This window comes from Dioscorea cayenensis, chromosome 8 (genome assembly GCF_009730915.1).
Source record: "Dioscorea cayenensis subsp. rotundata cultivar TDr96_F1 chromosome 8, TDr96_F1_v2_PseudoChromosome.rev07_lg8_w22 25.fasta, whole genome shotgun sequence".
NCBI classification, from domain to species: Eukaryota; Viridiplantae; Streptophyta; class Magnoliopsida; order Dioscoreales; family Dioscoreaceae; genus Dioscorea; species Dioscorea cayenensis.
In genome coordinates, this window is record NC_052478.1 from 15,352,361 (window position 1) to 15,365,931 (window position 13,571).

Sequence of the window (13,571 nt, forward strand, 5' to 3'; positions counted from 1 at the left end):
CATGAAATAATAATAACAATAATAAGAAAATATCAGAGAGAGATGGAAGAGAGATTGGCGTTCCTCTTAAAACTTCTTTAATCATTTTGACTTGCCATTACAAAATGGCATCACAATAAACTGAAAGGAAAAAAAATTTTCAAGACCAATAACAGGACATGCTGAAACAGATTTGAGGCAATGAGAAAAGTTAAATTTCAGAAAACCACTACCCCTCCTATCTACCGAACAATAAGATGGTGAAAACATTCACAATTTACTTGATCAAATCGCCACCTCTAAAAACAGTAACAACTGAAAATGTCTTCACATGCAAAAGTAGGATATACAGTATTTGGTCTTAATGGTATGTATCTACAAAATAGGGAACATAAACATTGAACCTGCTACAAGAAAGAAGATAATCATTGTTTCACACAAATACTTGAAAACAGAACGAATGCAATGGGGTGGGTGGTAAACAACACAACCACTTATTTACTCTTTTGCACCCTCAATGAGGATCAAACAAGACACTGAATGCTTCAACAATTGGTTGCTTAAGAGGATGCTTTCTCATCACTAGATGGGTTAAAAGGCACCTGTTCTGAGCAGTCCAAATTATCCCCGGAGTAATCACGGCCGACACCCATCAGATCAAGGTAGTATTGATAGTGTGAGATGATGGTGTTCATGTCATCAGGGAAGCCCTTCCCACAAACAAGGTCCCCATAGAGAATGTTCATGGTAGCCCCAAAACCTGGCAGCCTCTTGTTCAAAGTATCATTCTTGGTGGGCTTCCAGTTACCTACAAACACATCATGAGCAGAGGGTTGCTTCTTCTTCATCGGAGTCATCCACCTCCACATAGCAGCTTGAAAAGCAATGGTAGCATTCTGTTCTAGGTATTCTGGATGGTTCAATAAATCAATCTTGATGGCCTCACCGATTACTCCATAGTTGTAGTTCCTGAATGGCAAATAGTGATGATTTAACTCACACACAGATCACTGCAGAGTTGCATCCTAATTATCCAGCTATCGAGAGGTTAAAAGAGAGGATGTATTTTGAGGGGTTATTGGCATACCAGTACACAGGGAGAGCACCACGACCATAGTACTCAGCTCCAGGGGTGCAAGGATATTTGTAGTCGTCACTGCAATATATCTGGCTGGGACTCATTTCATGATTATAGCATAGTCCCCATGCTAGAGGACCACCAGTTGCAACACCATAGCCGCCTGCAAGTGGTAGATTGTGATTCTTGAATCAGAAAAGTAAGAGCACTGAAGATGAAGAAGGGCGCCATCTATTTTATTTATTTATTTTTTGGATAAAAGTAGATAAGCTGCAATTTATTCAAATAAAAGAGGGCACTATAATTTCATAATTGAAATAAACTTTGTGAATAAATAATTTGTGCCCTTTTGCCATCAAATGGTCAAAACTCAGAACCAAGCAAAAATAAATAAAAAATAAAATAAAATAAAATAAAATAAAAATAAAAATAAAATAAAATCAACAAGTCACAAGTACAAATGATGCTATCAAGCTAGTTATTTACCAATTATGCAGTGATGTTTGTATTATTGATTAAACTCTACAAGTATATATATTACGTGATTTATATATAACCCAGAAGATGTTGCCAATAAAACTTTCATAAAAACTTCAATAAATAAAATTGTTCGAATTCCATAAACATCTGTCACTATCATATTTTATATAAAACACACTGTCCTGTTTACACTAATTACACAGTGCCACCATCAAAAAAGCATAGTATAATACACATCAAAGGCAAGTTCCATTTACACAATTTCTGGTGACAACTAAAATAGTTCCTATCACAAAAATTACAAAGTCCCTAAACATCATCATTACCCTTCAATCCATGTTCTCATGTCTACATTAAATTAAGTCACCCATGAAGAAATGTAATTTCTGCCACAATGATTGGAGAGTCAAGATAGATCTTTATTCGATTTCAAAGATCACAAATCAACTGAGTACTTACAGAAACTAGAATAGAAGAACCAAAAGCCGAAATTTACTCTAGCATTGAAGGACCTATTAAGCCTCAAATCAGACAATAACAAGCTACAGTAATTTTAAACTTTCATTTCAATCAATGATGTAAGAATTTCCTGAATGACTTTGCAAATTTTTTCTTTCACTTGGAAGAACAACCAGTGATATGAGAAAAATGCATAAAAGTAGATGAACAGACATAGATCTCAGATTCTACACCAACAATAAATTCAGTAAGAATGCGAGAATTTTCCCTCTAATTATTCAAAAAGTTAAGATCCAATAGCTATCCCTCACCACCTAATTGATGCAATACAATTCAACAAAGCTGAAGCCTTTATCATTCTTGCCCCCAAATTGCAAGCCTTTCTTCTAAATTCACCTACCACTTCTAATCAAAACCTTAAAATCAGATCTGGAAATCCAACAAGAGAAAGAGAGCAAAGAAGATCTCACATGAAGTCTTGCTACCGACATGGCCAAGAAACGCAGCAACCTCCTTCATCGCCATCTGCTTACCACCAGTAGTACCAAATCCAAGAGGCTCATAGAGAGCAGCGGCGGTGATGAAAGAATGATAGTCCCAGAACCCAACAGCATGAGCAACAGGGGAGTTGCGCTTAGCGAAGAGGTTCTCAAACTGATAAACCTGGAAGAAATCAGTGATGGTTTCGTTGCAGCAATACTTGGAGTTGCTGCATTCCCATCCCTTATCACACACCTTCTCCTTCGACTTCCCTTCAACAGCCATCAAACACAACCCTACCAGGACGAGCATCAACACCGTCTTCGCCATTGCAGAATGCTTGGATCTCAGTAGCAGATGGAAATGGAGAAGGAGGAGAAGGAGATATAGGAGGAATTCGTCTGTAGAAAGCCCCCTCGGCGGAGGTGGAAGAGAAAGGGGATGATGATGGTGATGAGTTAGGGTGATTGTTTAGACTGCAAGCAAGCAATGGGAGAGGAAGCGCTTTCATGACACCTAGCACTCCCGCACCGACACATTGGACGCTTGATTGTGTGTCCACGTGGTTTCTGGTGAGGTATTTGACGGCTAAGATTTAGAGACAGCCTTGCTGACAGCCACTACTGGGCCCCTGCTACTTGTTTTTTTGGTCTTTTTCTATTTTCACTCCTCTCTCTCTCTCTCTCTCTCTCTCTCTCTCTCTCTTACTTATTTGTTGGCTTGTCTTCTTCTGCTTTTTTAATTGTGTTTTTGCTTGATTAAAAGGGTTTTGATTGTGTTTAGCAGTGGACCACTTCTTAATCTATCAGTAAGTGTTTTGTAAGGTTTTGATTGTGTTTAATAATCGACTTTTTAATCTATTGATATTAGATCTTTTATGAACTTTTGATTGCGTTTATTAATTAATCACCTTTTAATTTATTGGTAACAAATATTTTGTGAGAAAATAAATTCAAAATTTAGTTCATATCTTTTTTAAGAAAATAAATTCAAAATCCAGCTCACATTGAACGATATAACTTATTTATTTGTAAAAGTAAATTAATAAATTATGCTTAGCAAGAGAAGGGATGGTAAACTTTGTAGATGTGGTTTTATTTGTGTTTTAAAAATATATATTATAATTATTGAGATTGAAAGATTCCGTGTCTAATCAAGAATATTTGAAAGTTTAAATTTAAAAAAAAAATGTACATGAAAGATGATTTTGCCCTATTTATTTAAACATATTTAGATTTATGAGTTCTTAGAGTTATTTAAAAAAATTCTATTTATTTAGATGAATTTGTAAATCCTGATATAAATTAAATTACAAAAAACTCATATGTTAGTGTATTTCAATTATAGGCCAATTTAGCATGAAACTATATCTTGGATTTGCGTTTAACCTAGAACCCCTGTATTTACAATGATTTTTAACCAATCGCCACATAAACGTAATTAAATGACCACTTATATTATATTATATATATATATAATATTCTTAAAAATATAACATATTTTTCTCAACTTGTCTATTAAACTCTCTTTTTTTAGGCAAACTTAGCTAGGCCAACTAAATGTCACCAAAATAGAAGAACACAGTCTCATATTTTTCTTTTCATTGCTCAGTGACAATTGAAAAAATTAACCTAAACAGCCGTAAATGAAATAACATTAACTCATAAGAAAGTGACAAACAATTTCACTATTTATTAATTAAAAAAATAAAAATAAAAATAAAAATAAAAAACCCTAAATATGGTATCTCAGAAGTTTCTCTTCGCTTGGAATGCAAGTGTAAAAGTAAGAACGTCAGCATCAGTCGTTGGCAGGCTTTCATTCTCTCAATAAAATGAAATGATGCCTCAACAATCGCCTCCTCGTCCATCGACTTGATGGCCCTTCCCATCTTCTCATTCAATTGTGGTAGCTGCAGACTTGTCAGCTTCTTGCTCATCATCTTAAATAATATTTCCATTCATACAACCACCTCACCGACACCATGTCAAAACAGCTAATTAATTAATTAATTATTCAGCCAATAACAACTATACAGTCACATAAATTACTTGTTCACAAACAAATTGCCAAGGGAACAATACACATCACTAATCCATGCATCAGGCAGTGTATGAGAAACAATTAATGTGTGTACAAAAGTAATATGTTCCTCAGAAAAAATTCACATACAAAGATGAACCTCAACCAAGGCAACACATAATGCAAGGAGGAACCTCTGCTGCTGCATGTACAACATTGGGTCTTGGCATGTATGGCATTATGGCTCATGCAAAATACCATGAATTACTTTACTACATCAAGACACATTGCCTTTCTGTATGACACTATGGATCAGGCTAACCATGATCCCGAAAACAAATGGGGGTGGGGGTGGGGGCTAATCAAAACATATACGATTTGAATTAACACAAGCAAAGCACCTGACAGCATGAGCTACCTTGATATCATGTCACAAAAATATAATACACGACAAGAGCTACATAATTCATCAACCTAATTTCCCTATGTAGTTTGCTGATCATGGATGCCTCTGGGCGCCGGGTGGTGCAGTGGGCATGGGGAAGTTGTAGGTATAGTTTGATCCTGCAAACTGAGGGGCCTCCACATATGGACTCTGATACAAATCAAAATAAGAATGTTTTATGATGGTCCACAGGAGAAGTGCTTTCCAAGTACACAGCTGAAACACAAGATGTCTAGTAAGTACCTGGGTAGTCAGAGGAGTTCCGTAAGTTTGCTGTTCCACTGGAGGCTTTGGTGATGTATCAGGAGAGCTATCGTCATTGCCACCTTCATTTCCATTCAACTTGTGAACTCCACCTGTCAGTGATGTTTCACTCTCATTTGCATTGTTTGACTTGACCCTCTGTAGCAAGTCATACCATCAAAAAATTGAGCACAACTATAAGAGAAGTGTTCAAAACTGCACAAAATGATGAGTGGATGGGATACCTGAAAGATTTTTCCCAGAGTTTTCAAGCCTTTTGCACGGGCCTTGAGTTCCTCTCGCTTCACAGTGTTATCTTGAAGCACCTAATATCAATATATTGCCATATAATAGATAGGGTCATTGAAGAAAACTAAAGATATACTTTAACCAAGAAATAGAAAGGAAACTGACCATCTGACAGACACGGGATAGAGTGGCTTCTATATCAACGACATTGAGTTTCCACAGTGAGTCAACCATCAGCTTTTTGTTTGACATCACAAACTCCTCGAGTTCTTCCTCTGTATAATTTCCCTGAGTACTGAGCTGTTTCTTCATGTCCTCTTGCAGTTGAATAAGAGTGAGTGCACCTACGCCATTGTGAATCATCTCAGTAATGCTAATTCTGAATAATGTGATATGTTCAGTTTTCTTCAGCAACTCATTTTCGATTGAGCAACCAAGAACACATGCACATTGGCATTGTTCAAGAGATCATTCAAGAAATGAGAGTTAAAAGAGAGTAGCAACCAAGTCGGTGCATAATGTATATTCAGAGCAAGAGAGCATGGTGTTTTGACAAATGACTGAAGGCATCTATTCACCTGTCGCAGCGGTTAATTGAGATTTGATCACATGGCCTTTGTTTCTGAACCATTCTGCAACAAATGGCACACCCAGATATATTGCCTTTTTCCCTAGTTCCTTTGCTGCTTGTCTTGCATATATATAGCCAATGGTGTTCAACATGTCCACCCCATATGCTGTGTAAAACATCAAATTTGATTATACGCAGTGGAAATTCAAAATAAATTTGCATTACATTCAAACATCCAGCAAGACTGCATATTTCACCAAAATACCAAACACAAGTGATAAAAGAAGTTCTTTAAAGCATCCCATATTGTTTGATACATGTATGTTAGTATTCTGAATCTTATGGTGGAAAGCAAGGTAGATGCTTTCTACTGATTAGCCTGTCTCCCCTAGGAGCAACTAGAAGTCCAGAACCTAGGCTTCTTTGCATTTGCATAGCACCAATTGGTGAGGAAAACATACAGATGCTAACCAGCAAATGACATGCTCAACTAAATAGACATTTTAAAACAAGCCACACCATTCTATTGCTCAGTCAGGTTTGCCAAGTACAAGACTGCACCATGTTTGCCAAGTATAAGACTGTGCCAGGTTTGACAAGTATAAGACCAGGGCAAAGAGATAAATCCAGCTTGGATTTAACAGGAAGAGTTTGATGGTAATTGTACAGATCAAACTTAGACATGCAAGCAAATTTATGAGATGGACAAATACAGTAAAACTTAAAACTTAGAAGTGTAACAAAATTGATTTGGAGCTTGCCACTTGGCCCACCAATAAACTTTATGAACAAAGATCCCTCAAACCGTAGTCCATATATACAAACTTAAAATACAGGCATACTTGTGGCAATAGCATATGAGCCAATGGTTGAACCAAATTCAAATATGTACCACTTCAATGTCTTCTCATGTTATATCATGACTCATGAATTGCTGTTAGTCTCATAGATGCCTACATATTTTTCCTATCATGAATTATCATCTAATAGGCAGTGACAATATTACAAACATGTGGTGTTCTCTTCTAAACTCACTACATCACCAGTGTCAGATTAAAGTAGGCCAATTGGCCATAAATGAAAGAAGTCAATAAAAACAAGTAAACGACAACAAACCATACACAAAAAAGGGAAAAGAGAAAGACATAAATAGAACTGTCACCCAGACTCTCCATGAATGAATATCAAAGGCACCAAAGGGAGATCTTCAAGATCTCAATGAGAATCAAAATCCACTGAACCTTCGATATGCACCAGCAACCTACATCCAGGACAGTCCCCAATCCACATGCTGCACATATGCACATTGCAAGAGAATCCAAGAAACTAACTGAATGCCACAGATCAGTTGGACAGAATTGCACTTAATAAAGAGTCAAGCAACTATTTATTTTCTGTATGGCATAATGAATATAGCTGGTCTACTAAATATCATCACTTCCTGGCAAGATTCACTTTCATGAATACCAGATCCTGTAAGGCAAGCCAGATAAGACAATTTGATTTTCAATGGCACTTCAAACTTCCAGGAATACCACGTTATAAGTGTTCATAATTCCCAATTCTCAAGAGCAAATAGATTTCTTCACCAAGAAGTTGCATTTACAGTCTACTGCTAGAAACCATCTTCTCAAATCCTTCTGATTACCAAGGGAGATAATCGCCAGTTTCTCAAACAACCTTAAAACTTCATCCTCTTGTTCTGCTGCTTCCGCAACACCCGCATAAAGATCTAATAAATCTTCGCTGGAGGCTCCTAACAAAAACGTAATTGTATGAGAGTTGCATTCAGAGTCTAGTGCTAGAAACCATCTTCTCAAATCCTTCTGATTACCAAGGGAGATAATTGCCAATTTCTCAAAAAACCTCAAAACTTTGTCCTCTCGATCTGCTGCTTTTGCAACACCCACTTAAAGATCTAATAAATCTTCACTTGGAACACCTAACAAAAAGTAGTTGTATGAGAGAAGCCAAGCAAAATTTCTCTCTTTTTCAACATATCATGCTTCTAAGTTCTACTAGAGGATCAGCCCAGTCACTGTTGATTTGCAGCGCAAGTTATGGCAATATATAGAATAGGTCAAAAAGAATAATGGAATCTTTAATAACTTGAAGCAGCATATTTTAAGGCTTGGTAGCTTCCACTTCCAGTGCTTCTTTCTACTCTTTGCTTTGTTTTTTGGGTATAAAAGCAAGCAAATTTTAAGTTGAATCTAGAACTTAAAAACTGTTTGCCTTGCCTTTTTAAGGAAAAAGAAACAACAAATTCAGCAATCAGGTTTAAGCAGACATCCTACAGGTCAAGATTTTAATTAAACTCTCAAATGCCATCTAAATATCACATGAAGATGCTAAGACAGAAGCCTGCATTGACAAAGCCTGCTCAGTTTTTTTTAGCTTGAATTTGCATAAAAGACTAAAAGAATCTACATCATAACTATTATATAAGATTAAGTAGATGAAAGTCCATTGTCAAGTTTTAGTTGGATCCTAATTTAAAACGAATTTGGAAGTCTTTAGATATAAAATACTCAACGTGATTCCTCAAAAATAAATAAATAAATAAACAAAAATAAAAAAGAAAAAAGAAAAAGAAAAAGGGGGAAAAAGGCACAAGAATTCTTAGAAACTATCTTTAGGGTAGCTGGGTGAAATCAAGTTGGCAATGAGGATTGTAAGTTCATGAAGTCTTATCATGATAAGCAGCATTGACTTGCAGTATTTTGGGCCAAAGTAGGTCATTTGTTGATGCCAAAAAGTTATTAGTTCCACAAAACAAGCTAAAAAAGTAAACAACAAAATTGAAAATGAGGATCAGATTACCCACGTCAGCTTAGGATAGGTACAGAATCAGAAGGAAACAAAAGTGAACAATTTGCGACAGTAATGCAAACAGACAATCCATTTCTTCTGACAACATATTTGCTCATCACTCTTTTAGAAAAACATAGTGGAGGTCTTCCTTAGTCTGAGCGGAAGAGTAAAGCTCAAAAGTTAATTAATAATATTCAGATTTTAAATTCTACAATAAAGAAACATTTTGAAATAAATTAAAATTTAATTAAACAATCAAAACATTCCAAACCCTACATCTTTGACGATTTTCAGTAACAAAAATATAATAGGCGCCCTAAAAATCAAGCAACAGCTTATATTAGAACCAGGTAACATGGTTCCTCAAACACTTCAGACTTTATAGCGTAAAAAAGACAGACATACAAAATGACTAAAACAATTGCACAATTCAAAAAGTTACCAGCATTAGAAAGCCTTGCGACCTCAGCTTCAGCATGACTAATAAAGCCATCTTTGTCACGTTGAACATATTGATGGAGTCGATTTTTAAGTATTTCAGCTAATTTTTCTTCTCTTTCCTTTTGGAAAACCTGTAATAAGAGATGAAATGATAGCATTCACAGCATTGCAAGAGAAAAGAGAAACTAAATGCACAAATGCATAAATACATGAAAAAATCCTGAAACAACTCAAAACAAGAGAAGGAATGTTCTACAGATATATTTTATGACAAGAATCAATAAACATTTTGTGAACCCCATTCATAATCTGTTGTTTATCATCAAACTGTAATACATACAATAACAATATAATGTCAATTAAATTCATCAAAATAAACTTTTGCCTCGGTGCCATGGCAAAAGTTGCATATTTTACAGTTTATTTATTATTTATAAAACTTATACCATTTAAATTCCTTCCAAACTGAAACAATTGCAAACTGCTCAGTTCGTCATACATCAATTACAAAAGTAGAAGCAAAAAATCATTATTATGTTCTGTAAAAATCAACCTCACCAGAAAATTAGGAGAGAGGATTTGGTGAAGAAGAGTTTCTGATCACAAAGTCAAACACAAATTTCTAATAAAACACATTGAGCTCAATTTCTTTTTGATGATTTCAGGGTCTAGGGAGCATTAATATCCAGTTTGTCTGTTGCAATCTAAGTTTTCTTAGTTAATAATTTAGTTTATGGTCTTTTTTTTTTTGTTTTCACCATAGGGCAGTTCTAGGGTTCTCTTTATATTATGTTTTATGGAGATCAATGTGATCTATCCTTGAATAATAATGTTTTCTGAATTTCACAGGAATTCTTTTCTTGTTCTTGATGTTTGACTAGAAAGTTGTGTATAATCTTTCTTCTTACCTACACTACATTAATGTCCAATTTTACAAAGATACCTTCATTTTCTCTTCAAGCTTTTTAGCATCAAATTGCTCCCCTTCAGTGAAAATGTCAAGTGAAGCAATTGACGCCATCGCAAGCTGGCCAATATACTCCTCAAAAAGCTCACTTCCAAAAAGCATTGCAAATATCGCAGCAGGATCAATAATTGCATCCCTGCATGACACACACATTATGATATTTCTCATTTTGCTCAACCAACCCAAGAAAAACCAAAAATGGGACAAAGAAAAAATGAAACTCACGTCGAAATGCCTGCCTTTCCATACACATCATAAGCTTGGCGCTGTGTTGGGTCACTAAGTACTTGGTAAGCCTCTCCCAGAGCCTGAAACCACAATATTACTGAGTAAAAAGTACTCTAAAGGTGAAAACTTCAGAATGTTATCAGGGAAAACTTTTAAAAGATTAATAAAACAAATACACATGATGAGATGTAACTATTGCATTCACAAGATTATGGAAAATTCCATTAGCACCATTTCTTCTATTTAGGGACCCATTCTAGGTGTTCCATTTTAAGGACAATCTATTCAAAAAAGAAAAGCAAGCCAGGTCATTGCATTGTGGGCTATGTTTCACAGCTCTGATTTGGGCAGAAAATGGATTGCGTACAAGTGTACAACTATTTTTAAGTTAGCACAAGATGAATAACTGCTCTTGCCAATAGATAAATAAGGATTACGATGATAAAATGACTAATTGTGATAACTAAAGAACTTGCCTGAAAATTCTGTGCTGCTTGGGGATCATTAGGGTTTTTATCGGGATGGACCTGCCTTGCCTGGAAAGCATGAAAGAGCAATCAGGTATAGAAAAAAGAGAAATTATAAGCACAGAGGGAAAAATGACATTAATAGCAAATCAAGAGATAGGATAATGATTTTGTAACATCAAGAAAGTATACTAGCCACAAGATCAATCAGAGACTATACTATAAAAATTCCACAACCAAGTCAAACATGTAAAATTCAAAAGACATGAATGGTGATACACCAAAGTATTCAGAATTCAAGATTTCAATATAGTTACTATAACATACATAAGTCCAAAAGGTAGCATCAATAGATAAGAATGCAATGGAACAAGATATCAAAATAAATCAGTTCTGGTTGCCCTTCTTTACAAGGATCTTTTCATAAAGGACATAAACTTAGTTCAGGAAATACGGTAGAAAGGAAGCAGCACACCATTCAAGTTGTTTCTTTCCATCAGTACAGCATCCCCCAATCTCACAAATTCCGAACTTTCACAAGTTAGAATATTCAATCAAGAAAATTAAAACTTTTGCAGCTAAAAGAAATGCCAGCCATTACCAAAGTACCAACTTGTACACTTCTGAAAGATTCGATCTTGAAAAGAAAATAAGAAAGTAGGAAACTGATCCATAGCGTGGTTCCTTTTTAAGTTCTGATTGCCCTAATGGTAATAATTCCCACAAACTTCAGCTCAACATTTTGACAAGGGAATCAAAGAAAAAAACTAAACAATCCCCAAATGAAAAGACCAGGATTGCAAGAAATTTTCTCGAAACGATCACAAATCAAAAGGGAAAACGACGAAGACGACGATGATGATGAGGATGAGAATGAGGAGGAAAACAACAAGGGGCTAAAATTTCTCCAACTGTGAACCAGAACAAGAGAGATCAAAACAAAACAATGAAAAAGAAGAAAGAGATACCTTGATGTAGTAAGCCTTCTTGATCTCCGTCTCGGTTGCTGAAGGGCTAACTCCCAACACATCGTAGTAATCTGTTTCCTTTACCATCTCTGTTGAATCCTTCTCCGATCTAGAGAACGATGCTGGAGCTGGTGCTCTGATGCTGATGATGGTGGGGGATGATCTGGTTGAATCGCAGCCAGCCAAACGCGTTTCTATCCTTTGTTTCTCTGCGTTCTTGTTCTTCTCTTTCCTTTTTAATGTGTTTTTCCTAAGGACCAACTATTATTCTCTTTCCACGAGGAGACAGAGAGCGGCCAAGCTGATTGGCAGGTACTATAAGAGAGAGAAAGAGAAAGAGAAAGAGAAAGAACGGTTTGATTCCTATAAAACGCGTATTTAGTTTAGAGAGCGCGCATACCTCACCTCCTACGCACTCGCTGACTCAGCACGGTCCCAGTAGACTGACTAGTCCTACTCAGAAAGTTAGGGCCCCCTGAATGAGTCTGCGCTTGGGTTCATCTTGGGTCGGTTAACCTAGAAGGTGCCTTGAACTGACTCGGCCATTTGACAGGCCGGTTGCTGGTAATTAGCAACCGGCCTGCATTATAACCGACCTGATTACTGATTGATTTTTACTAACTTTACAGGTTGAGAAGTTCTAAATAATTAAACTACAAATAGTTAGTATTAGATTAGTAGCAAATATTATTATTATTTAATATTACAATACATTATTTTAATAAATATTATTCACCTCTATTATTAATATTATTTAAAATGAATAGAATTTACACTAATTATTCATATAAAAAATGTTTTTATACAAAGAAATATAATTTCAATGGTGTGCACTAGTATAAATATATTGTTAATTTAAAACCATAATCATTTTTACGATAATTTTTGTGTATTTCTTGTTTAATAGAATCTCTAAAATTTTGTTTATGTTTAAAAAAATTATGGGCTGAAAATCATAATATTATTTGAAATCATAATTAACAAATAATTAACTTAAATAATTTTTGTTAAATTAATATGAAAGTTTTTACGTAATGTATAACAAAAAATTGTAATTATAAATTTTTAACCATTTTCACATTAACAATATAATTTATCGAAGCCCTCGCTTGTCTCTCTAAGTGCTCGTTTGTTCTCTGTTCTGATGCGCGAACAAAGAACCGGACGGTTGAATCCTGGAGAACAACACCATCTGAGTTTTCTGTCGCACTGCAAAAAGGAGGGCGAATTTGTTCTTAAGGACAGTGCTCTTGCACGCCTCAGTCTTCTGTCATCCCGTTCCCGTTTCCGCTCCAACAACAAATAAGATTTTCCAACACATGGAATATCCATTAATTTTTTTAAAAAAATGATTTTACAATATTAGGACATTTTATACGAGACAATTTGATTGCTTATTAAGCGTTTAATGTTCAAACGCTTCAGTTGGTGACCACCAAACCGCTCTTTTTTCTATCTCATAATTTCTCTCTTATGCCACACAATTATTGATTGAAAATATTGTTTAGATGAATAACAACGTGAATAATAAGTGGAAGAACGCCAGTCATGGAGTATAGAAGTTGATAAAATGTTTATAAGTGCATGTTTTAGAATTTCAATTGATAGGATTGTAGGCTCTAGCCAAAATGATAGGACATTTTAAAACGAGTAATTAAGTATTTAAACGAAAATCGAAGA

General features: G+C 35.4%; 2 protein-coding genes across 2 annotated transcripts; both read right to left on the reverse strand.

The window, feature by feature from the left end:
* Positions 1-248: 248 nt before the first annotated feature.
* Positions 249-2,962, reverse strand: LOC120267098 (chitinase-like protein 1). The gene is made up of 3 exons (XM_039274799.1): positions 2,467-2,962; positions 1,067-1,220; positions 249-948 (listed from the first exon to the last, which is right to left on the reverse strand). The coding sequence occupies exons 1-3, from the start codon at positions 2,804-2,806 to the stop codon at positions 540-542; spliced, it is 903 nt and encodes a 300-aa protein (XP_039130733.1). The 5' UTR covers positions 2,807-2,962; the 3' UTR covers positions 249-539.
* A 1,565-nt stretch (positions 2,963-4,527) lies between these two features.
* LOC120266788 (chaperone protein dnaJ 10-like) lies at positions 4,528-12,134 on the reverse strand. The gene is made up of 10 exons (XM_039274444.1): positions 11,892-12,134; positions 10,933-10,992; positions 10,454-10,536; positions 10,205-10,364; positions 9,263-9,392; positions 6,014-6,172; positions 5,601-5,779; positions 5,432-5,512; positions 5,187-5,345; positions 4,528-5,093 (listed from the first exon to the last, which is right to left on the reverse strand). The coding sequence occupies exons 1-10, from the start codon at positions 11,976-11,978 to the stop codon at positions 4,998-5,000; spliced, it is 1,194 nt and encodes a 397-aa protein (XP_039130378.1). The 5' UTR covers positions 11,979-12,134; the 3' UTR covers positions 4,528-4,997.
* Positions 12,135-13,571: the final 1,437 nt, after the last annotated feature.